At 37.2% G+C, this 27,021-nt stretch overlaps 3 protein-coding genes across 3 annotated transcripts in view; all 3 read right to left on the bottom strand.

The window, feature by feature from the left end:
* Positions 1–27,021, bottom strand: part of LOC149542951 (putative vacuolar membrane protein YML018C) — a 100,250-nt gene that overhangs the window by 22,145 nt on the left and 51,084 nt on the right. The window lies entirely within an intron of this gene.
* Positions 4,005–5,546, bottom strand: LOC149542953 (uncharacterized). The gene is made up of 4 exons (XM_089796234.1): positions 5,410–5,546; positions 5,089–5,312; positions 4,791–4,978; positions 4,005–4,708 (listed from the first exon to the last, which is right to left on the bottom strand). Exons 2-4 carry the CDS (start codon positions 5,310–5,312, stop codon positions 4,095–4,097), a joined length of 1,026 nt encoding a protein of 341 aa, XP_089652360.1. The 5' UTR covers positions 5,410–5,546; the 3' UTR covers positions 4,005–4,094.
* LOC149542952 (uncharacterized) lies at positions 6,510–7,563 on the bottom strand. The gene is made up of 2 exons (XM_089796235.1): positions 7,402–7,563; positions 6,510–7,156 (listed from the first exon to the last, which is right to left on the bottom strand). Exon 2 carries the CDS (start codon positions 7,131–7,133, stop codon positions 6,513–6,515), a length of 621 nt encoding a protein of 206 aa, XP_089652361.1. The 5' UTR covers positions 7,134–7,156; positions 7,402–7,563; the 3' UTR covers positions 6,510–6,512.

The raw sequence follows: 27,021 nt of genomic DNA, 5'->3' as shown, positions 1-27,021 counted from the left end.
TGCAGATCTTTTCAGGATCCATCCGCACTCCCTCCGCACTAATGATGTGTCCAAGATACAACAGCTCTGTCATCCCCAATTCACATGTGGACTCCTTGGCATACAAGGACTCCCTCTATAAAATGCTCAATACTGTCTCCAAGTGTTCTAAATGTTCCTGCCAAGTCCTACTATAGATCAAAATATCATCAAAGAACACTAGCACAAATTCCCTCAACTAATGGTGGAAGACCCTATTCATAGTGGACTGAAAAGTGACAAGTGCATTAGTCAAACCAAAAGGCATGACTATAAACTCGAAGTGCCCACAATGACATCTGAAAGCAGTTTTCTCAATATCCTGCACTCGAACTCTAATCTAGTGATAGCCTGATCTCAAATCATTTTTTGTGAAATAACAAGCCCCATGCAATTCATCTATCAACTCATCGATGTGTGGGATGGGATACCTTTTCTTTATAGTTCTCTTATTCAACACCCTGTAATCAATACACATTCGTAGAGTACCATCCTTCTTTTTTACCAAAACAACAGAAGACGCAAAAGGTGACTTGGTCAAATGTGTCCCATTGCTAGCAACTCCTTGATGGTCCTCTCGATCTCATCCTTGAGTCGTTTTGGGTGCTGATATGGTGTGATCATGATAGGCTTAGCGCCTTCATCTAGCTCGATAATGTGCTCAATGCCTCTATCTGGTCACCTGCCTAGTGGAATCTCGTTGAATACCTTCTCATACTTGATTCTCAATTTCTGAATATCCGGATGATATTCAGTCTTATGCTACTCCTCCTGGGTAGGCATCAAGGTGCATATTGTCGCCCACTCTATATCATCATGCCTAGCTAATCTCTCCATCTGCCTAAATGAGATCGTCCGGACATCACCATTACGGATAGCCTTCAACACATGAGTCCTGCCATCCACCTCGAATCGTATCTCCATATCCTTCAGTCTCAGGGTAACCTCCTCCAAAGAATGTAGCCACTGCATCCCAAGTACTATGTCCATGTCACCCATGTTGACCACATGATAGTCCGCCTTGAACTCATAGTTGTTCAGGCGCAAAGGTAGATCTCGCACCATCCTGTTACGACGAAGAGTATATCCATCAACTACCTTGACTCTCAATCTCTTGAACTCCTCAGTAATGAGTCCACGCCTCTCCAAAAATTGTGCATCAATGAAATTATGCGTGGCACATGTATCCAACAGAGTAATAACCTTCTGTCCAGCCAAGACTCCTAGAAGTTTAAAAGATCCCTCTCTCTGAATACTAGACAGACGTGCCTCCTGTAAATGTAGCTCTAAAGCCTCTTTTTTCTCAGCACTATCTACCTCCTATTCACCCTTTGCCTCATCAGGATCCTCATCATGGTGCTCTGAGCTATCTGAATCCGAACCCTTGTAATAAGCCCACATCACCCGGTTAGCCTTCCCCTTAGGCCTTATAGGACAGTCATGACCAAACTCATAGGGACCTTTGCAAAAGAAGCATAGCCTCTTCTTATGCAAGTTATTAAGCGTCTCCTTATCCAAAGGTGTAGCTGACTTGCCTTTTGAGTCACTAACCTTCTCTTTACCCTTGCTGAATCCCCCTTTGTTATCTCTAAAGGATGAAGAACAATTCAAACTAAACCGGTTTGCCGGAGCTGCAATTTCCATACTACGGGCTTTCTTCATGGCTTCCTGTAATGTAGGAGGATCAAAAGCCTTTACCCACCCCTTGAGTGGTTCAGTCAATCCCTCTGTGAATAAAATGACTAGCCTCCATTCTGAAATGTCAGGCACCATCACTGCAAGCTGTTGGAAGTCATTGATGAATTGTTCTAAGCCTCTTGACTGTCTCAACTGGGCTAACTCTCGGAAATAAACTTCAGGATCCTTTTTATCAAACCTTTCTACCAATCTATCCATGAACTCCTGATAAGTGGTTACCTGATTGTGTTGCAATGTGATCATGCCATGTGTCCACCAATTATGAGCTGCCCCGTCTAAGTGTAAAGTGGCATACTTGAGTGCTTTAAATTCTATCATAGTCTTCAGAGATAGGAAAGTATCCACCTTATGAATCCAAGCACAAGCAGTCATTTTCCCACTGCCATCAAATGTGGGTAATGCCAACTTGTTGTGACTTGTTGCAACTCACTGTGTTTATCTGCCTGCTTCTGCCTGGCAGCTCTGTAGTTCAAGTACCTGTCAAATGTTCATCCGTCCTGTACATATGCTGGTAATGAATCCCACTCATTCCTCGCTTATCGGAGTTCATCTGCAATATCTGTTACCATAGCATCAGTTGTGAGTGCTGGAGTTTCTTCCCTTAATGTAGGACGTGTGGGTCTGTCAGCTGTCCCAAATCGAGTCCTATGTTGTAATCCTACTATGCTCCTGTCATCTTGGTCATTATTATGATTATTTCTCTTGTCAATCAAATGTTGCATCATAGCCATCATTGCCTGTGTACTTGCCTCTATTGATTGTAGAAGCCTATCCTGACACTGTAACGCCTCATCATCTCTCATAATTCTGGGTGGGCTTTGAGAATGTCTATCAGCCATGTTCTTAGCTGTGCTGGTTCCCTGTGTAAATAGAGCCCTTTTGTTTTTGCTTTTGAAAACTAAATTGAATGGTGGTTGCATAAACCCTGTCAGGCTGGCAAGAAACCGCTCTGATACCACTGTAGTAACCCCTCAAGGTTATAACTTCTTCAAACACCAAAAAAAAAACTTTATACTTCAGTTGTTTGACATTTCGTCAAACACTTTGCAATCAAGCTCTAATACCACTGTAATAATCCCTCAAAAAACTGCTATTCTTTAGGTATTATTAGTGCAAATACATGGAAACGAGATGCAAACAATGATGCCAAAAAATTTTATTCTAAATTATTATAGCAAAATCATATGCTGATGAAGTACAATGATAATAGTGATGCCCAAGAATGGAAATGAATCAAGCATAGACACTGTAGCGCGGCATCCTGCATGCGTACTGTAGCAATCAAAATTTATTCTCCAATTTTTGCACAAAATAGAACTCCTGAATTGAAGCTCTCCCAAATACCAAATTCAATGGATATTTCACCACCTCAAATGGTTGCAACATTGAAGAGTTGACGTTCTCCAATGGCTGACTGAAAACGGAAACCTTAGTTTCTTCTCCCAACTTGATATCAAATGCAATTCACAAAATCAAATGATAAACAACGAAGCTCTCACCTCTTTTTATACTTTTCCTTGACCCTCGTAGAAGGAAATAAAATATTTAATAATTGCATTCTCTAGAAGTTTTCCCCTTCCAATAATTAATGCACTTGCTAGAAGCTTCTCTCTTGCAATACAATAATTAAATAAAATATTTAATAATTGCATTCTTTAGAAGTTTACCCCTCCCAATAATTAATGCACTTGCTAGAAGCTTCTCCCTTGCAATACAATAATTAATTGTGCTTCTAGAAAATTAAATTACTAGAAGCTTCGCCCTTCCAATAATTAATGCATTCTCCAATAAATTAAATTAATTAAATATAAAGTCACTTTTTCTTTTTTTTTTCTTTTTTTTGACTTTTGACTTTTGCCTTATGACTTTATAAGAAATTAATTTAATCAATTTTTCCTTATTTCTCCACTTAGCCTTCAGAGAATGTAAAGGCTAAGAATTCCACTGATATGCTAAAAAGATGGGGACATTACACTTCTTCAGTTTCTTATTAGAAACTTCCTACTTTTGTATTCTTGTCAATTCTTTATAATGATCCTTATCATAGTTGGAAAACTCGCCAAGCCCCCCAAAAGTTTAATCGGGAAAAACTCGGCGATTTAAAAAAAAAACTCGGGAACCTAAAAAATCGCTAAAATTTAATTAAAAATACATTTATTTTGCAAAATTTAATGAGAAGATGCATCTAATAAGTTAATTAAAGACAATACAAAAGAAAGAAACAAAGTTTAGATATATATAAATGCATAATGCGTACAAAATTGCATTCTCATGCACAATGCTCATGATAGGAAGCAAAATAGTAAATTACTAAATAGTTTCAATCTGTCAAACTAGAAGTAAATACTAAAAGTCTAAATACATCAATACAATGTCAATCACATCTTCCTCTTTCCACTTGCACTAGCAGGAAAGCGAGGGGGTCTAGTCCTAGAAGAAGTGCCCCGCACTGGGATAGGGCGTGAGCTGCATGACTGTGAACTCTGTGGCTGTGCCCCCTCGCTCGACGTCCCTACTGACTGGCTCGGCATCCTAGAAGAGAATGCATCTCCTCCTAATGATAATGCCTGATCCTCGCCTGAATCATCATCATCCTCGTCCTCATCCTCAATGTCATCCATAGTAAACTGAAAATCAGTGTCAGCCTCCCCCTCCATGGCCTGCCTCTCCAAATCAGCGATCTCATCTGGTGTAAACAATGGACTTGACTCCTGTGCTGTCCAATCAGAATAAGGATCTATCTCATCTAGATCAAGCGGACCAGGTAGTTCTAAGAGCTGTGACTTTTTTATGCGCAACTTAAGATTATAGTGCACATAAACAAGGTCATTAAGCCGTTTTTGAGTCATTCTGTTTCTTTTCTTTGTATGGATGGACTCAAATAAGCTCCAATTGCGCTCACAATGGGATGAGCTACAAGGTTGGGATAGGACTCTGAGAGCAAATTTCCTTAAATTGGGGGTATTGCCACCCCAACTTGCCCACCAAGCATCTGCAAAACAAAATTAAAAAAGTTATAAAAATCAGAAGCACAACTTATCAATTAGCAAAAGTTTTAAAGTTTGACGCTTTACCTGGTGCTTGAGTAGATCTTGCTCTCTTTGCTAGCATAGAAGAGAACAAAGGACCCCTTGATTCCACATAGATTTGTTGTTCGGTCACAATAAGGTCTCTCTCCTCTTCACTTGATATCATTCTCTCAATGCATTTAGAGAGACCTTCCATGACCTCTCCATTAGGATCTGAGTAGGAATCATCAGCCCTAAAACAAATAGAAAATGATATCAAGTCTTATTACACAACCTTAAAAAGTAAAGTAAAATAAAGACTTGTTAAAATCCCAACTTCAAGGACAATCAATTATCATAGTACCTGAATTTGGGATTGAGGAAGTAGCCTGTTGCATGAATAGGTTGGTGGAGCATATTGTTCCACCTCCTATCAATTATTTCCCAAATGGGGTCAAATCTGAGACTGTCCCCGTGATAGTAACTTCTAACAGCCTCTTTCGCCCTATCCATGGCCTCATAAAGACCTCCCATTGGGGATTGCTGCCCATCACATGTGCGCAAGACTAGAACCAGGGGTAGAGACATCTACATTTGAAATTTGAAAAATACAAATTAGTTAATAACATAGTAAGTTATGAATTGATAATGAAACTTAAATAAACTAAAAATATAATGAAGTTACCTCCACAATCTCCTTAGCCTTTGCAAAAAAGCTATCATCAAAGACTATTCATGCCACAGCTTCTCCTTCGAGCTTCTTTGAGTAAGGTGAAGCAACCCAATCAGCACACACAAACATTTGCTTCAAAGCGAATATGTGGTCAAGAATACTTTGCAACATCAAGAAGACCGTTGCAAACCTTGTCATAGCAGGTCTCATCAAATCTTTGCCTTTAGTGGCTTTTCTCATCAAACTAAGAACCCATGGGTGATTATAGATATATTTCGTGACTCGCTTAGCATCTTCCACAACTGGACTCACCCAATCAAGTTTTCCTATGTCCTCCAAAAGAAGGTCAAGGACATGTGCTGCACAAGGTGACCAAAAAAGTGTGGGATGCCTCTCTTGGAGGATTCTACCTAAAAGATTAGCAAAAAATCAATAATCAGTAACAAACTTTCCATATTTAGTATTTACAAATTACATTAAATCTAAATTGAATAATACCATAGCATTACATTCATGATTCATATTGATTCAAATATAAAAAATTAAATCTACCTGCTGCCACATATGCCCCTGCATTATCTGTGATTATTTGCACCACATTCTCTATTCCCACCTCCATGACAACATTCTCCAACATTAAAGCCAATGTGGCTGCATTTTTTACTTTGTTGGAGGCATCGACAGATTTCCAAAACACCACATCATCTTTGCAAGCAATCAAGAAGTTAATAATGGTTCTACTTCTTCCATATGTCCACCCATCAGATAAAATGGTGCAGCCATACTTCTTCCACTCTTTCTTTTGGTCTTCTATCAACAATCTTGCCCTACCAACCGCTTTGTCAAGCAACCTACAAAATTTAAGTGTAATATTAAATAAAGTGTAAGTGTTAGTAAAAAATTAGGAAATAAGTTATGACAATTAAGATTTAAAATATAACAATGAACTAAAGTGAATCTCAATTATTTACAATTACTAAATAGTAAAATACTAACCTTCCACTCATATCCTTGCGATTAGGCGGCTTGTACCCTTTGCCTGATATTGTCATTGCATTCACCATATTGACCCAATACGGACTATCAGCGGCATTCATTGAGATATTGTTGAAAAATCAAAAATCAGTTACTGCAATATCAGTTTGCTCATGCACCTCCTTAAACCATGCAGTGCCCTCTAATGATGGTTGTGCTCCAGGTGTGTTCCTGGGCACAAAATAACCACCTATCCCTGATGGGGATCTGGATGGTGATGATGAAGAAGTAGGAGATGTAGAAGAAGTGGAACCGGTAAAAGAGAAATTTTGTTTGCGGATCCGTGGGCCACGAAGAGATCCTGGTATGTTCTCAAGTGCTTCTTCTTCCTCTTGCATATCAAAAGGAGCTCCTTCAGATTCAGCTATGGCTGCCCTCATAGCTATTTTTGCCCTCTCCCTATTCAATTTTTTCTCTTCAGCAGCTGCAAGTAGGGCATGGATGAATCTTTTTTCTTCATCAGTTACCTTGAGACAAGGATTTGAGTCATGTTTCTTTATGCCTGCAAGGTGGTATTTGAGGCAGTTTATGCCTCCAAAAATAATTCTTTCACAGGGAATGCATATCACCTTTGCAATATCATTTGGACTTGGAGCTTCATAGGCATACTGCCATGCCTTATCTCTTGCATTTTTAGGCCGAGTGCCTATATATCCAGATGGGCATGGTGTTTGTGGCCACTCTTCTTGTGGGTTTGTCATTTTTTTAATGGTTGACCGCTGCCCTACACATAAATATATAGAGAAATGAATAAACAAAGTTAGAACTTAGAAGCTAGGGTTTCAAATGATTCAAACTTCAAACTTGAACCATATACTTAGCAAACAAAAAACTTCAACCATATCCTTAGAAGCTAGGGTTTCAAATGATTTTAAATGATTTGAAAACATTTACAAAAAACAACAAAAACAAAAGAACATTTGTTATAAAACTATAAAAAGTTTTCAAACTATGATAAGATGAACATACCTGGAAAGAAATTTGTCTTCTAAAATCGGTTAGAATCCTCTACAATCCACTCAAATCTGCCTTGAATCACTTGCAATCAGCCAAGAATGCCTCCAAACCTTCTTCTCTTCACTCCTCAAGGTTCTAAACAATGCAAATACAAGAAAGAATGAGAAAAAACACACTCACTGCCGCTTAAATTCGTCACAGGCCGCGTTCACCAGTAAATCGCGAGTTTTTCATAAAAACTCGCCAAGTTTTTGCCGACTACTCGCCAATTACTCGGCGAGTTTTTACCAGATTACCAAGTTTTTAAATCGGCGAGTTAACTGGTTAAAAACTCACCGAGTACTCGCCGAGTTTTCCATCTATGATCCTTATGATCATTTCTTAATACAACAAATATTTTACCAATTACTTCTTAGCAATAAAAGGATTCGAGGGTGGGTAGCAAAAACCCTGGATGATACTCTTTCTCCCTTGATGATCCAACTATCTGAAAGAATTAAGTGACTTGATCAGCATGATTAGATTCTGTTCAGTTAAAGTTTCTGTTTGAGCATTATTTTATTTTCTGAAAAGTAAATTGATAAAGTTAGTTTATTTCAGTTTCATGACTGCAATTTGGAATTTAACTACTTCTTGTCAAGTTCTTGGAAAATTGAAAGTTAGCTGTAAATTCAGTATTCCATTTCTGTAATTAGTGTTTGAAGTTTAGTATTTATTTAATTATGTTCATAGAGTTTTGGATGTTACAATATATATCAGATATTGCATATATAAGTGATAAGAACATCAATTACATAGCATACTTCATGATAGATGTATACAACATTAATGTTTATATGGTTATACACATAAATGCACACACTGAGACTGATTATATGAGGAGTTGCAATTGATTTTGATTATCTTCCATTAGTTGCATAAATAAGTATTCAATTGACATAGTAGAAAAGGAGATCGAAGTAATTGCCCCCACTTTCCTAACTTAGCCAAAAGGGGGCATTACACATCCATCTACTAAAGAATTTGAAAAGGTTAATTCGGCTGGTTGTAGATTGTAAAATTACAAAAAGACTGAGAAGGGGAAAAGATGACTTTCCCAAATGAGTACTAATGAAGCCCCGGTCTAAGATAAAGTTTCATCCAGTGTATTTTTAAATTATTGGAAGCAATTATCTTGCAATCAAAGCAATCTTGTGTGATTCAAAGCTTGAAAAATACAAATTTGAACTACAGATTGAACAAATCGAAGTATATAGCAAAAATTTGAAAGTGTTGAACACGTAAATTATCCTCTGCTGCAATTGTTGCAGTTGATTAGGGTTCTAAAGATATTGAAAGGATTGGGTAGTTAGGGTTTTTGTAAGTTCCTAAGAGTTAAAACATTGTTTAAGGGGAGTTGTTGTTGAGGTAGAATTTGGCTTGGTAAAATTTAAATTTTGAATAACCCTTTGCTTCTAATTGTGATTTGCAATTCAAAGAGAAAACCCTAACTCGATTCCTACAAGAATGGCTTCAAAAAACCCTAAGCCTAGAAGATGTCATTAATTTTCCCCAGTAGCAAAACTTTACAAGAGGATTACCAAGCAAGGAGATGGGAATAATCTAATGATGCTCGGGTGGAGGATCATGATCCCTACTTCTCATTCTATAACTGGCAATCATTCCATCACAGCTAGCACAAGAGGCACAACAAGGTTTCCATCAAAAATTTGTGGAAATTGGTTTTGGGTAAGCTATTAGTTCCCAACAACTCCCTTGACCTAAGCATTTTCAGATTGGATGGAAAGTCTATAAAATAAAAAGACCAATTAGGCTAGGATTGTCAGGGAACTAATTTTCAAGATTGACATAGAGACTCAATGAGAGCTTTTGGCCTTGAAACAATTGTGCACGAAAAATTCAATCGGTATTACTTGTCAATGAAGTAAAGAAACAAGAAGAATGGATCAAGGGGAAAAGCTTTATAGTTTCACAAACTCCTCCAAGCTAAGAGAGTCAACCCAAAATACGGTTATTCCAGCTACTGAGCAGAAACCACTTGATGGCAATAAGTTAATGCATTATTTCAAGCAGCATTTTCATGTTTTTGTCAAGTGGCAGGATTTGATGGTGATCAGAAGGTGGAAGTGCTGGCACACTTTTCAGCTATGGAGAGATTTTAGCCAATGTTTTGGATAAAAATAATCTTGGTACAAAAAGAGTAAGCGTGGAATATTCAAAAGGTACTTCAGTTTGTGTTTTATCTACCTTGTCTGCTAGGAGAGCATTTGATGGTTGACCAACATCCTTAGGTATCAAAAACATGCTTTTGGACAAGAATAGGAGGTAGTTCCTACATCTGTCGTCCAAATTTGGACTGTGAATTTGGATAGGTATGTCACAACTGTTTTGTTCCCCCACTCTACAAGAAACTAGTTGGAAAGAAAAGAATCATGTTCCATTCTATGGTCCGAGTATTATAAAGGATTATGATCAGTCCTTACATGACAAGTGCACTATTAATGGGATTTTGGCTCAGCTATCCTTGACTCAATTTGTCTAAGCATATACTTGCCATAAATGGTATTTTGGAGAATGTCGGGCAAATGGGGTCTGCTAATGAGCAATTTATTGCAGTTGGCAAGGAAAGCCTCCTAATGACTTCTTTCTAAACCCATGAACTCACCTTTAAGAACATTTAGTATTCATTAGTTAAGATGAAGGAGATCTTGAGCACCTTGTACATGGAGCCTAACCCAGAATACAGGCCTTATGACCCCAAAGGATTTCTAAATTAAAAAAGACAGTGCAGAGGACAGGATTCTAACACCTCTGCGAGCAGACAAAATTAGAAGTTATGCCAATAAGAAAAGAATTTCTACACTCAGTTCAAATTTCTTTTGGTGGAGAGAACGAAGCAAATTTTGAATCCCCAAAATCCTGGTACCTCAAGGTTGATTGTTAATCCAATTGAAATGATGGAAAGGCTCTGAATTGAAACAAATGTTTATCAGTGATGCCAAAGCCAAAGCCAACAAGGATTCAAGGAGAAGAGGCAGATAAAAACCAGAACTGGATCAGGGTAGCACTTTCATTCAAAATGTCTGAGAAGTTAATCCAGCAAATTATTCTGTTCGAGCCATGCTAGAGGCCAGTCACTTACTACTCTATTAGAAGGGGCATAGCGTGTTGCGCAATTAAGTCTGGATTATGCTTTTACAGAGGAGATGTGGACAAAGTCATATCTCACTTGCAGGATGTTACTCTTCAGCTAAGTTGCCAATTCGGGTTCTGGTTTGGGTACGGATACGTGGTTTGGGTACGTGGGTACGACAATTTTTTCCCTCCTTGCGGATTCGGGATTTGTTCATATATGTATGTATTTATTTTCAACATCAAAGTTACAAATACAAAAAGAAGATTGATGCTCATAAATCCGTATTGGCCAATAAAATTATAAATAAATAATTGTGTTATTAATATGGTTTCAGATTACATCCATTACAAATTGACATCAATTCAAACATGATCGACAAACATAACTATTGGCTGGGTTATACAAATCTATCAACAGTAATATACTCAGATTTTGAAATTAAAAAAAATCAATCCGTGACCATCAAATGAATCAAAGTAGGTTGCTGTTCATTACTGTCATAAACTAAGGGCATTACATAGACCGATTTTAATTTGAATAATATTAGCAAGCTGTTGCAAGACACTATCTAAAGCTGATGCAAAGAGTATGCTGATGAACAAATTAGAAATACATACATAAACTAACCTACTGCCTTTAGGTACTTCCTGGGTGCCCACTTTTGTTGCGTGTCCTTCTATGAAGGACCCAAAGAGAACCCATGAAGTACCCCGGAAGAACCAGTACCAAAACTGTACCAGTACCAGGACCCTGGCCCAAACAGCAGTACCCTGTAACTGAGCTCTTCAGTAGCCTAAAGGTGGTGAGAGCAGATACGCAGGAGAAAAATGAGCAACTAATATGATAATGATAAAATGTTGGAGGATGTTGGGGAAAGAGCTTACAAAGAACTCTTAGCAGATGAAAAATTTACTAAGACCAAGGAACTTAAAGTTACATGTGTTTAAGTAAAAGGAATATCAACGTGAGCCAGTTGTAATGTCCCCTTTTTGCCTGGCATGTCAATAAAGAAATAAATACTAATGCTAAAGCATTAAATTAGTAAATGGGGTTAAGTGTTTAATAAATAGGAGGAAAAAGCTATAATTATTGCTAATATGAATTTAATTATTCATTGATAATTATTAAAAGGGGCCAGCTTAAGTTATGACTTATGTCTTTCCTAGGCCATCAGGGTGAATTATTAAATGAGACAAATATTATTATTTGCCTAAGTCACTAAATAAAAGAATAAGAACAAGGAGATTGATAGATTTTGGCTAGGGATTCTTATAAAAGGTTTGATTGCATTTCTGAGTCTCATTCTATCATGAAATTTTAATTTGTTACTTGATAATTTCTACATTGTTGCCGGTTTGACAATAGCAGTCATATTTGAGGACGGAAACCCTTGGAAATTCGTAAGTTGAACAGAAACCCAACACTACTGAGAGGTGGACTCACTCTGAGTTCATCACTGACCAAATTTCTACTGTTTTAAACAAGTTTTGGAGAAAAATTTATGCATGTTCTAGCATTGTAATAGCAGTATATTGAAGTAACAGCCATTCATGTTTTATATCAAAATCATTATCAATAGATTTATGTTTGTAATTGATTATTTCCTTGTAAATCTATATGATTTCCTTGCATGTTTAGTTTGCATGTTGTTATTTTACAATGAAAAGAAGCAAAACATGTCAAGATTCAAATACCCAAATCAAATTTGAAAGAGTGTTCGAGTTTAGGATATTACAGCTATTACACAAATTTTAAATAAACTTTCTTATTGGTCGGGAAAGGATAATTTCAGTGATATCAGAGCCTTAAATCCTGCCAGCCTGTGAAGGTTTCAGTTGCAAGTCAAACTAATCAAAAGTAACATGCAACTATCTCAGTATCACCAAACTGAGATGCACCGCTAGTCCACTAACCGCAATCGCTTGGAAATAGCATACAATGGTAACCCTCTTCATTAATTGCTTCTAAACTGACATGTAATCATCTGGGTACTAACCAAATTGCTATGCAATAAAATTTTGATACACATGCAACTGCAAAATCTAACATGCAACTGGAAAAGCCAACTTGCAATTGGAAAAATCTAATCTATTTCAGCCTCAAATTTTAAATGTTAGATTTTTCCGATTGCAAGTCGGCTTTTCCAGTTGCATGTTAGATTTTGCAGTTGCATGTGTGTCAAATATTATTGCATAGCAATTTGGTTAGTAGCCAGATGATTACATGTCAGTTTAGAAGCAATTTATGAAAAGGGTTACCACTGCATGTTATTTCCAAGTGATTGCAGTTAGTGGACTAGCGGTGCATCTCAGTTTGGTGATACTCAGATAGTTGGATGTCACTTTTGATTAGTTTAAGAAAGTGGGTTATTGCATGTCAATTAGAATTGACTCTATGCACCATAGAGAGGTAGGACTACACAAATATTCTACCAGAAGCAAGTTAGGACAGCAAGAAGGAGAAGCTGAAATCAAACAGGCTGAAATAGAGATGGGTAAAATAAGAGATGGAAGCCTGCCAAGGGAACTAAATAGTCAATTTAACAATTTCCTGACAGTTATTGCCGAACAGCAGCAGCTATAGATGCAACAAACGCTACCTCAGTTCCATAACCGTATGATTACAACCATGGGTTAGATGGGATTGGACCATTCTTGATCAAGAAGGTCAAGAAGCTGGGGCAGTAGAAGGCATTGTAAAACTGGTGGAGCTACTGCAACAGTTTCAGATAGACAAGTTTGACCTACTTTCATACCGAAAAACAAAGAACAACCATCTACAAGTCCAAACAGCAGCATAAGAGAAAAGAATCTACATGAAGAATCTGATAAAGATGAAAATTTGATTCATGAGGACGAAAGGAAAGCATTAGGGAGTGACTTGCATGAGGCTTCATCATCTTTGCAAGAAGATTCACAAAAGGATTCTATAAGGGAAATAAACATGATTTCTCTTCATGTTGAGCATGACATTGATATGGATAGTGACAGTATGGATTCTTTGGGTGATCACAATGCATCTTCTAGTGTGTTGGTTCATTACAATTATGACACAACTCATGCACATGAACAAAAATCAGAACATGCAATTCAAAGTGCAAGTGTTGAGAATGAAGTTCGAAATAAAGAAGTGTTTGTAAAAGTTGAAGGAACCGCACAAATGCATGAAAGTTGTATTGATCGTTACAACAGAAGTGATATATATGTTCATCCACAAGATAATGCAGCTCATATTTATGGAGAAGACAATATTATGGACCTAATGTTGGCATTCAAGTTTGGGCAGATGGTCATCGGACATGGGTTGATGATGCAACTAGTAAGAGGGCAGATTTTATGCATCATAGCATAGAAGATGTGAAGAGGATTCAAAGCACATGTGATGAGCTGCTTCACAATCCCAAGCATGGTGATGTTATTACCAGAGTAGCGCAATGAATTGTTTGAGCAGTGTTCTTGAAGTTAATATGGGATCCAAGCATTTCATTTCAGCTTTACTGGAGGACAAGCAATCTCCGAGAAGGGAGGACTGTAATGTCCCAATTTTGCCTAGCATGTCAATAAAGAAAAAAACTACTATGCTAGCCTATTATCTATTCTCTCCATAGGCTTAAGCATTAAGTTATTAAAGGGGGTTAAGTGTTTACTTAAATAGGAGGAAAAATATATAATTATTGCTAATATGAATTTAACTATTCATTGGCAATTATTAACAAGGGGCCAACTTAAGTTCTGACTTAAGCCCTTCCTAGGTCATCAAAGTGAATTATTATATGAGGCAAATCTTATTATTTTTCTAGGTTGCTAAATAAAAGAACTAGAACAAGGGAATTGATAACTTTTTGGCTAGGAATTCTCATAAAAGTTTTCATCATGGTTTTTAGTCTCATTCTATTATAAGATGTTAATTTGTTACTTGATAATTTCTCATTTATTTCTTGTTTGACAGTAGCAGCCATATTTGAGGACGGAAACCCTTGGATATTCATAGTTTGGACAGAAACCCAATGCTATTTGGGAGGTGGCCTCACTCCAGCTTCATCATGGAACAGATTTCTATTGTTTTAAAAAGGTTTTGGAGGAATATTTATGCATGTTTGAGCATTGTAATAGCAGTATATTTTATGTAACAGCCATGCATGTTCTATATCAGAATCATTATCAATACGTTTCTGTTTGTAATCGAGAATTTTCTTGCAAATCTATATCATTTCCCTGCATGTTTAGTTTGCATGTTATTTTGCAATGAAATGAAGCAAAACATGTCAAGATTTGAATATACAAATCAGATTTAAGAGAGTTTCCGAGACTGGGATGCAAATTTAAAAGAAACATTCTTAATAGTCGGCAAAGGATCATTTTATGAGTAGCCAAGAAGACATTAAAAAAGAAAAGTCCTTAAAAGAAAATCATATTATTAAAAATGGAATGGAACTTAGCTACTTCCATCTACCAGGATATGTCCTTGGGAGAAAAGGACATCACTGAAACAGGAATCAACAAGTCGACACCTAAAAAGGGAAGCAAAATTGTTAAAGCCAATGGATTTGTCCTACTCCGGTGGGGGTGGGGACATTGCCCAAGCAATGACCCTTGATGGCATTATCAAGTATGGGGGTACTAACTGATCTTCCAGCTAGGAATAACTTCTCAAAACAACCTTGGCTCCTGCTGCAATCCAGATAGAAAAGCCTTTGCCATGTGGGCCATTGCTCCAACACATGATAAACCCCTAGAAGATTAATACACAAGCAATGACTATAAAAAGACTATTCACTTATGAAAAAATAGGTCGGAAATTATGAGAAAAGGAGCAGATGACTATAATAGGAATATGCACTCAGGAATAGTCTAAAAAGGATTGTTGGCGGTTATGAGAAAAGCTGCAGATGGTTGAAAAAACCTGTCATATATCACACATTAGACAGTAAAGCCATATTATCGCTGTTAAAATCACATCCAAGTAAATCAATATCACAAAGCACTATTTGACCCCAAAAAACACAGACAATTTCTTTGAAAAAATTGGCATCAAAGTCAAACCAAAAATAAGGAAAAGACATTAGGGTTTTTCATGGTTTCTGAGAACAAACAAGCATGATATTCTGGACACAGTTTTTTGTGATTGTGGGTTTCATCTAAGAACCCCATTCAACCTCCATACGTGGGGTTTGAGACAAACAACCCAAGTCAGAGAAAAAAAGCAGAGTTGCTGGAAACTCCTCTGTCCCTCCTTGGGCGCGCGTATCCCCGAACCCGATTTGGAAACGTATCCAATACTTCTTGGATACACATCGAATATTGTACCCATGTCTGCCTAATAAAATTGATTATTGAACCATACCAAATACTATGGGATTTGTTTTTTTGGTAAGATTTGACATAGATCTTCCCTTTAATGTTAAAAAAAAACTATATTAAAGCAGTTTTTTTTAAACAAATAGTATAAACAAAACCCTCACCAAATGAGAAAGACCAATAAAATGTTTTTCTATTTCAACAACCCGTTTTTGGGTTATCTTCTAATGCAACTCTACTATGTTTACATATTGTAAAGCGTTAAATTAACTTATAAATATATATGTAGCATTTATTTGTCAATATTACTTTTGAAATTAACTTTGAAAACTATGTTAAATATATGTATGTGTTATTTATTAATGTCATGTCCAGCCATATCCATATTGGGGGTCTTAAAAAATGGCCGTATCCATACCCAATACTGTATTTGTATTTGTATCAGTATCCGTATCCACGCAACTTTGAAAAAAAGCAATCTCCACTCATATTACATCACAATCTCCACTCATTCTTCCATTTGGCATAATTGCAAGTTTTTGTTCTTTTTTTTTTCATATCTTCTAAATTTCTTGTAGTTACAAATTCACGATGATATTTTTTCTTGCATATTTACTATTTATAATGTAACAAGATATAATGTGATTGTATACATTAAACAGTGTTACACCAGCATGGGGATGTAGGGGTGCGGAGGGACGTCAAGACGAGTTTCAAGTGTGTAAAGAACCATTCTCTATCTTATATTGATTTGCTATTTAGATAATATCAGTCCTTTGCATTGCCTTGTGGAATAGGGAAACTACCAACATAATGAAGTCGCCAGACTGGAATGAAATGCAGCTCCCTTTCAATACCCTAGCTGCCTCTGATTTCAATATAAGCCTGAGAGGTGAAACGCACAGGTCTGTAAATTGATTATTTATCCCAATTTGCTGATCGCAGACAGTACGGATTAAGTTGCTAAGCCCCCCAATCAAATTGCAGATCATTCAAACAAATCACAGGTACAATATTAGGGAAGGTGAGCATGCAAATATTATCCTCCTAGAGCATGCAAATATTATCCTCCTATCTCGAATGTTGCTTACAAACAATCTGCCCAGCCTTAGAAGATTGGCGTCCAATATCTGATGTCAATTTCTTGATATTATAAAGTCTGCACGCTGCCTCAGGTAACACACGACATCCTCAAAATTCACCAAATCGCCAACAAAATAAGAAGTCGGCAATGCTGTTGTCACAGCATCCTTCAGTCTGAAATGGTGGCCAGTATGACAGCTATCTCACCCACCAAACTTGGCACAAACAATTTTCCCAACCCTTGCAATCTATGTGCAGTGTAAATATCTAGTCACAATCCTTAAGACCAAATTATTCTTTCAGATAAAATTTAACTCCAAAGAGACAGAAGCCACAGTAGGAGTGATTTGATAATTGTATATATCAACACAATTATTGAGTTTGCAGAAATCCTTCAAAACCCTCAGCCAGGCAATAAGAGCAAATTAGATGTATGAATTCCAGATAATCTCTTGTAATAACCCCAACAGGTTATAATTTCTTCAAACACCAAAAATCTTTATACTTCAGTGGTTTGACATTTCATCAAACACTTTGCAAGCAAGCTCTGATACCACTGTAATAATCCTGCTTAATTCTGACCTTAAAATGCTGATTGAAGGCTCGAAGAATTTTGTCAAACACTTTGCATACAAAGGGTGTAATAACCCCAATAGGTTATAACTTCTTCAATCATAAAAAATCCTTATACTTCAGTTGTTTGACATTTCATCAAACACTTTGCAAGCAAGGGTCATCTGACTGATATAACTTTTCAGATTGCTGCAGTGATTCTTGTTTGGATTTGCCTCAAAGAGAATGCTTACAAAAAGACTCCAGATTCTTTAAACAATGACCTAATATGAATGTGCAACTAATTTTGGCAATATTCAATACATATATGTGACTTAAACTACTTGCAAAATGCAGCTACAGCAATTAGTAATTATGACAAATACTTTGGATGCAACCTAGGATGGCATTAATGCACTTACAACCAAGTGGCATTAATATAAACACTTAGTATGCAAAATTATAACATTATTTATGCCAAAAAGATAACTTACAGCCAATTGATATTTTGTCAAACAATTGGAATGCAAACTAATAAGCTGATCATCAACTCTAGAGTTGCAATATAGATAGTCTAAAAATTACAACGCTCTTTCAATTGCAAAATCCTAGCCTTCTTTTGATACCAATAATGCCAATTGGCAAACAAAGACAAGTACAATGTAAAATAATGAAGTGCTGAAGCTATATTTTGTACTCAGCTGAAAACCTACATTTCTCAGAAAATATGCCAAATGAGAAGTGAAGAACCTGATTGTGGATGGCTGTAATATTTTCCTTCAATGCTGCCCCTTTTGCTTTGCTTTTTTCCGATCTGCTTTTACCACTTGCTTTTTCCGGATTTGCTTTTTCGTTTTTGCTTTTTCGAACTGCTTTTTTGGATTTTTTTTTTCGGAGCTGCTTTTTTCGAACTGCTTTTTCGGCCTGCTTTTTTCGAACTGCTTTTTCGGCCTACTTTTTTCAAACTGCTTTTTCGGCCTGCTTTTTCCGAACTGCTTTTTCGAACTGAAATATTTTTTCTCAATGTAGCACAAATAGAAGACTGAAGTATCTTCCTCCCAGCTGCAATAATTCAAGTGATATTTCACACCCTCAAAATCGCGTACCAATTGAGAGTTTTCGTTCTCAATGGTCACAAATATTTTTTCTCAATTTAGCACAAATAGAAGACTGAAGTATCTTCCTCCCAGCTGCAATAATTCAAGTGATATTTCACACCTTCAAAATTGCGTACCAATTGAGAGTTTTCGTTCTCAATGGTCAGTTGTGACTATTGCAGAAACCCTAGGCTCCACAATGCACATCAACAAACATCAACATCAACAACAACAAATCTGGATGATTAGAATGAAGCCCCGGGGTGCCTATTTATTCTTTTTTCTCCACTTTCTCCAGAAGCTTCTAGAACATTATTTTATTTTATCTATTAAGTGACTTTATAAAATATTTTATAATTCAAGTCACTTTATTAAATTAATTAAATATAAAGTTACCTTTTAATATTTATTTATTTGATAACTTTATAAATAATTAACTTAATACCACTTATTTATTTAATTAAAATAATTAATTAGTCATCCTCATAAAATATTCATTATTTTGGACAACCTAATTAATTAAATTAATTAAATCAAATTGCCTCCAAAATGGGGACATGACAGTCCGCCCTTCCTGAAATTGCTTGTCCCCAAGCAATGGCTGAACAATAAACCAATCAATCCACTTGGATCCCAAATGTAGTCATGAACTATACTGCTATCAATCAACACAGGCTCATGCAATATCCTCTGCAATATAATCAAGAGGAATCTATAATCAAACTGACAAATACAGCTCAACCAAACTCCAAAATCACAACTGCCAACACAGTAAATACCATCAACGCATCCCACTAGCCTATACGAAATGTACAATCCAACTCTGTAACAATGGTGAATGCTCCCGAATGAAACTGTATCGAGTATGGAGAATCCTCACACTGTACAACTCCTGCAGTCAACACAACTCTGCAGATCACCGGCCACTGTCTCATAACCATAACTCCCATGCACCGCTGATGGTGAAAAGACATCACAAGATAAACAACAAGAAATGGAACCCAAACCAAATCTGCCTGCCATCAACTCCTCAACACAAGGATCAAATGCTAACTGATGTACATACCCTATAGTATAATGCTGATAAAAAGAACCAACCCCAGTCAACAGCTCACCATGAACAAGTGATACAACCCACTGTGACTGATCACCAACTAAGTCAGGAGATGTCATAGCCAAAGGGGTAGAATCAATAACAACCGCTGAAGCATCACTCCCAAACTCCTGCTCTAAGTCATGTATTATCAAGCTGTCAACCGCAGAACCTATCGCCATGTCATGCCCATCACAACTCTCATCTCGAGGCATCAAACCGTTCCATAACTGATGACGAGCACTAGGAACCAAAGTACATATATGTATCTTCATTTCATCAACATGGTCATCAAAGGTAAATTGATGAGCATACCTCATAGTGTAATGCCAATAGAATGCGCCAATCTCAGTCAATGGCTCAGACTACAATCCAAATGAAACTAACTGCAATCGATCACTAACCAAGTTGGAACTGACTACTACCTCCGAAGACATCGCCAAGGGAGTAGTATTACTAGCAGGATCCATGCCAACTGCCGGCTCACCAACATCACCCATGATCTTTGATACAACATCTCTAGTCTCCGTATCATCAGTACTAGAGGCCACCACCATGTCAAGCATACAACAATCTGCTGCAGCACCCAACTCAACTGAACCTGACTCTAGTGGGAACGAACCCGATATGCCAATGTTAATATCAAGGATGGATGCATCCCCATCTCCACTGTCTTTGACAATCTCGACCATGGACATCCTCGAATCACCAGACACCATAGCTTGTGACTGTACAGAATCTGGTAAGGACTGCAATCGCTCTAACTCCATGGTCACCTTAGCCAAATGAAGCTGACTCCTCGAAAGCCAATTGTGTACTCTCAAGAAACTCAGAAGTCACCTCAAGCTGCTGAGTAAGCTCACTCACCTCATCTTCCTTGGCCAATAATGCATCGTATGCTGTACTCCCCCACTCCATAAGATAATCTCTGTCGGCTACTAACTGCATATAATTCTGTCTCAGAATCCGAATAGCCTCCCATAAAGAGTGGAACTCTGTCAAGGAAAGATAACTGCCTCCCTGCTCATCACTAGTAGGAGATCCCCATCCATAAACTGCTAACAACTGACGAGCAGCATCGAAATGCTGGCAAGAGATAGCAATGTCTTGCTCACTAACTCTCAACTAACTAGACACATGATGGCACTGGCTAGACTGTCTCCTACAAACCTCCTCTGACACACTGTCTAAAGGAGTATCCTCAAAGTTACTGGTCTCTAGAGTATTACCAACCATATCCTGCGAATCAACTCCAAAGCTCATTTCAACATACGGAGTATCAAAGTCTGTAGCACTGCTGTCCAACTCCTCTGTACCAAAAGAAACTGCCAAGGAAGCTAAATCTTCAAAACTACCCACTGCATCCTCCTGGATGTCATCAAGGCCAATATGATCCTGGGACTCATCTGTACACACTGCCAAATATGAAAGATCATCAACACATTCCAGCAAGAATGGTCGACTGGATATATGAACAAAGCCCAACACCGGTGTATAAAAACTAATACCAACATCGGACGAGCTGCTAGCACAAGAAAAGACGACACCGTGTAATCTGCTAATCAAATCCATGATAGCACCCAAACAATCACTGCTACCAAAAAGTGTTAAAGATCTCCAGTCAACTGAATCCCAAACGCCAATATAACAATCTTGAGTCCATATCCGTAAACTAGAATCAACTGGTAACTCAAGCAAACTCCTCACCTGAGTAATATGACCAATACCAACTAACTCCACATACCTGTCTGACATTTTCCCTGTATCCTGAATGTGAATGCAAGATGAACTCACAACATTATCAACGACCACATATGATCTGCCTGCCGCAGAAAACTGAGTATCAGGAGTGCAAGATGAAACTAAGCTCAGCTCCATGCCATGCTCATTCTCATGTCTCTCCCAGTCTTGAAATGCCAATGGAGTATTCACCAAAGAAGCTCGAGTGTCCTCAGGCTTGCGAGAAAGTCTGTCAACTTCCTCCACCTTCCTTCTCAAGGCATCTGAATAGTCTCTGACAAGGCTAAGAAGATGGTCACGATCTGATAGAAGATGTAAGTAACTCAACTTCATCATTCCCATTCCTTCCCTAATCACCTATAAGTCAACACAAGAAGACTTTGCCTGAACTCTCTTATGTCTGCCCTATAACTGAATCATCTGGATGTGATCCTCTATCATATCACGCATCCTGTCATGATGAGTTAATGAAGTCACAATACTGTCTTCTCCCACCTTCAGCTGGCTGGACAAATCATGTGAAGTACTACCAGTCTCAACCTCATGTGACGAAGCATCTAACTGTGCCTGGTACTCTCTCTCAGCAAAGTCATGAATGCTCAATGTCTGCTCATCTCTACCAGGTATCTCACCATCATGCACAAGAACATCCTCATAATCATCATCTGACCCCACTACGCTGTAGTCACTGCCTGTTGGAACCAAACCATCCTGAGTACCTGAGACGTCACCCTTTGGCAACCTGTATACAACTGTCTCAACTTGAGTATCAAGTTGACCGTTAATATCAATCTACATAATATCCTTTCCCACTACCTCATGTGGCGGAGTAGAATCTGAGACCTCTGCTTGGCTGCAAGCTTGTTTCTCGAACTCCTCGTTAAGGTTCCTGGTAACATCCCTCACTGTATCAATCGGTGCTTTGCGAGAAGATCTGCCAAATCGAAATCTTGTCGACTTATCCACCTTAGCTGGGTCAGACAGCCTGTCATTTATACGGTGGTGCTTAACCAACAGTTCAGACATGTTATGCCTTATTTTCCTAAGTTCATCTCGGATGTCTGAATAGCCATCCTTTCCACAATTCCGACTCTGGATACTGTGTCTATCAATTGTCCAAGATTGTGTCCTCGGAGACTTTGTACTGTACCTGTCCATTCTGGATAAAGTAGAGTGTTGATCACTCATGTAAGTCGGTTCTCACCCCACATGATGGCAAGAAAACCGCTCTGATACCACTGTAATAACCCCAATAGGTCATAACTTCTTTAAACATAAAAAATCCTTATACTTCAGTTGTTTGACATTTCGTCAAACACTTTGCAAGCAAGGGTCATCTGACTGATATAACTTTTCAGATTGCTGCAGTGATTCTTGTTTGGATTTGCCTCAAAGAGAATGCTTACAAAAAGACTCCAGATTCTCTAAACAATGACCTAATATGAATGTGCAACTAATTTTGGCAATATTCAATACATATATATGACTTCAACTACTTGCAAAATGCAGCTACAGCAATTAGTAATCATGACAAATACTTTGGATGCAACCTAGGATGGCATTAATGCACTTACAACCAAGTGGCATTAATATAAACACTTAGTATGCAAAATTATAACATTATTTATGCCAAAAAGATAACTTACAGCCAATTGATATTTTGTCAAACAATTGGAATGCAAACTAATAAGCTGATCATCAACTCTAGAGTTGCAATATAGATAGTCTAAAAATTACAACACTCTTTCAATTGCAAAATCCTAGCCTTCCTTTGATACCAATAATGCCAATTGGCAAACAAAGACAAGTACAATGTAAAATAATGAAGTGTTGAAGCTATATTTTGTACTCAGCTGAAAACCTACATTTCTCAGAAAATATGTCAAATGAGAAGTGAAGAACCTGATTGTGGATGGCTGTAATATTTTCCTTCAATGCTGCCCCTTTTGCTTTGTTTTTTTCCGATCTGCTTTTACCACTTGCTTTTTCCGGATTTGCTTTTTTGTTTTTGCTTTTTCGAACTGCTTTTTCGGATTTTTTTTTCGGAGCTTCTTTTTTCGAACTGCTTTTTCGGCTTGCTTTTTTCAAACTGCTTTTTCAGCTTGCTTTTTTCGAACTACTTTTTCGGCCTGCTTTTTCCGAACTGCTTTTTCGAACTGAAATATTTTTTCTCAATGTAGCACAAATAGAAGACTGAAGTATCTTCCTCCCAGCTGCAATAATTCAAGTGATATTTCACACCCTCAAAATCGCGTACCAATTGAGAGTTTTCGTTCTCAATGGTCACAAATTTTTTTTTCAATTTAGCACAAATAGAAGACTGAAGTATCTTCCTCCCAGCTGCAATAATTCAAGTGATATTTCACACCCTCAAAATTGCGTACCAATTGAGAGTTTTCGTTCTCAATGGCCAGTTGTGACTATTGCAGAAACCCTAGGCTCCACAATGCACATCAACAAACATCAACATCAACAACAACAAATCTAGATGATTAGAATGAAGCCCCGGGGTGCCTATTTATTCTTTTTTCTCCACTTTCTCCAGAAGCTTCTAGAACATTATTTTATTTTATCTATTAAGTGACTTTATAAAATATTTTATAATTCAAGTCACTTTATTAAATTAATTAAATATAAAGTTACCTTTTAATATTTATTTATTTGATAACTTTATAAATAATTAACTTAATACCACTTATTTATTTAATTAAAATAATTAATTAGTCATCTTCATAAAATATTCATTATTTTGGACAACCTAATTAATTAAATTAATTAAATCAAATTGCCTCCAAAATGGGGACATGACAAGGGGTCATATGACTGATATAACTTTTCAGATTGCTGCAATGACTCTTGTTTCGATTTGCATCAAAGAGAATGCTTACAAAAAAAAACTCCAGATCGTCTAAACAATGACCTAACATGAATGTGCATCTAATTTTGACAATATTCAATACAAATATGAGACTTAACTACTTGCAATATGCAGCTACAGCAACTAGTGGTTATGACAAATATTTTGGATGCAACTTAAAATGGCATTAATGCACTTACAACCAAGTGGCATTAATATAAACACTTAGTATGCAAAATTATAACATTATTTATGCCAAAAAGAGAACTTACAGCCAATTGACATTTTGTCAAACAATTGGCATGCAAACTACTAAGCTGATCATCAAACTCTAGGTTTGCAATATAGATAGTCTAAAAATTACAATGCTCTTTCAATTGCAAAATCCTAGCCTTCCTTTGATACCAATAATGCAAAATGGCAAACAAAGACAAGTACAATATGAAAATAGTTAAGTGCTAAAGCTATATTTTGTACTCAGCTGAAAACCTACATTTCTCAGAAAATATGCCAAATGAGAAGTGAAGAACCTGATTGTAGATGGCTGCAATAATTTTCTACAATGCTGCCCCTTCTGCTTTGCTTTTTTCCGATCTGCTTTTTCCACTTGCTTTTTCCGGATTTTCTTTTTCGTTTTTGCTTTTTCGAACTGCTTTTTCGGATTGCTTTTTTCGGACTGCTTTTTCCACCTGCTTTTTTTGGGTCTGCTTTTTCGGCCTGCTTTTTTCGGACTGCCTTTTTTGGCCTACTTTTTTTTTTCTGCTTTAAAATGGCTTCCTATAATTTCGGACCTGCTAAAAATGACCTCCAATAATTTTGGCCCTGCTAAAAATGCCCCCTGAAATGCTAAAATGCTGAAAAATGGCCTTAGGCCCAATGATGCCCTAGCTGAAGTGACTAAAGTATCACCTCCAAATGTGCAACCCTTTAGAAGATATTTCACTTCCTCAATTATGCAAATCTAAGGGAGTTTTCGTTCCCAAAGATCAACTGACTATCTGAAACCACTTGGCTCCACAATAGACTATGTGACTGAATCACAATTTGATGTCAAAAGAAAAATAAACAACTGGATGATTAGAATGAAGCCTGGGGTGCCTATTTATTCTTTTTTCTCCACTTTCTCCAGAAGCTTCTAGAACATTATTTTATTTTATCTATTAAGTACCTTTATAAAATATTTTATAATTCAAGTCACTTTATTAAATTAATTAAATATAAAGTTACCTTTTAATATTTATTTATTTGATAACTTTATAAATAATTAACTTAATACCACTTATTTATTTAATTAAAATAATTAATTAGTCATCCTCATAAAATATTCATTATTTTGGACAACCTAATTAATTAAATTAATTAAATCAAATTGCCTCCAAAATGGGGACATGACATCTCTCATCAACAAAAAGTTGTATTTTTAGCACAAACTGAACCATCTAGCTTCACTCTCACATCTTCCTCTTAAAAAGCAACTTTATAATATAAAGTTATAACACTTTATAATATAAAGTACTATGCTTATTAAATGTGAATTAAATCATCATTAAGTCAATAAGCATGCTGATAAAAGACTTCAATAAAGAATTCCAGAGAGATCAAATATCCAGAATCGGAGAACCATCCTGCCTAAACTGTTCAATCCAAAAATAGCAACTGACCAAAAGAGACTTACTAAAAATAGTAAGTCCAAAAATAGCAATCTCATGACAAAGACCCTCAAATCTAGACATCAACTCATGAGAGTCACGATAATGAGCTGACAAATCCACACTCCGAAGACCTCTTAAATCGGGGACATTACAGTCCTCCCTCCCCAAGATTGCTTGTCCTCAAGAAATTTAAGTCCAGAATGCTGTAAAATATCTACAAGCTCTCAAGTAGCATCCTCATTCGGAATATTTTGCCACTTAACCAAAAACTCACGAATGGTCCTCCATCGCGATTGCCGTTTTCTAGTATCAAGTATTGCTTCTGGAATCAACTCCAATCTCCCTTCATCATCCAACAAAGGGAAAACAAGGGAAGGTCTCACATGATGACGCAAAGCCACTTTAAGGCGTAAAACATGAAACACATTATGAACTTTGTTATCATTAGGCAACTGCAACTCATATGCTACCTCACCAACCTGCCGCAAAATCCAAAAGGGTCCATAATATCATAGCTTAAGCTTCTTAGCTCCACTCTTCTTGAGCATAGACTACCAATATGGTTGCAACATCAAGTGACCATGTCCCCTACCTGATAAGTTCGAGTTGTTCTCTTATGATCAGCATATTGCTTTTGCTGATTCTGTGCCCTCTATATATTGTCTTTCAAGGTCTTTACAACATCCTGGCTGTCCTGTAGCAACTCCCCAGCACTCGGTACTCTACTGTCACCACATAACAAATCCACAAAACTACACGGATCATAACCATATAGAGCTCTGAAAGGCGACATCTGTATAGTCATGTGATGAGTGGAGTTGTAACAATATTCACATAAGTGAATCCATTTTACCCACACCTTCTACTGAGAAGAGACATAATTTCGCAAATAACCTTCAACCCACTAGTTCACTATTTTCGTCTGGCCATCAGTTTGCAAATGGTAGCTGGTGCTAGGAGTCAACTCAGTCCCACACAATCTAAAAATCTCTTGCCAAAAATGGCTCATAAATCTACTATCACGGTCACTCACAATGGTTTTAGGTAAACCATGTAACCTGAAGACCTCTCTGAAAAATAATTCAGCCAATTGCACAGCTGAATAGGTAGTGGTAATAGGGAAGA

Source organism: Cupressus sempervirens, chromosome 8 (genome assembly GCF_028749045.1).
Source record: "Cupressus sempervirens isolate cs-2001-9-10 chromosome 8, ASM2874904v1, whole genome shotgun sequence".
Classification (NCBI taxonomy): domain Eukaryota; kingdom Viridiplantae; phylum Streptophyta; class Pinopsida; order Cupressales; family Cupressaceae; genus Cupressus; species Cupressus sempervirens.
Note: the sequence above shows the minus strand (reverse complement) of the source record. Positions and strands in the feature narration are given on the sequence as shown.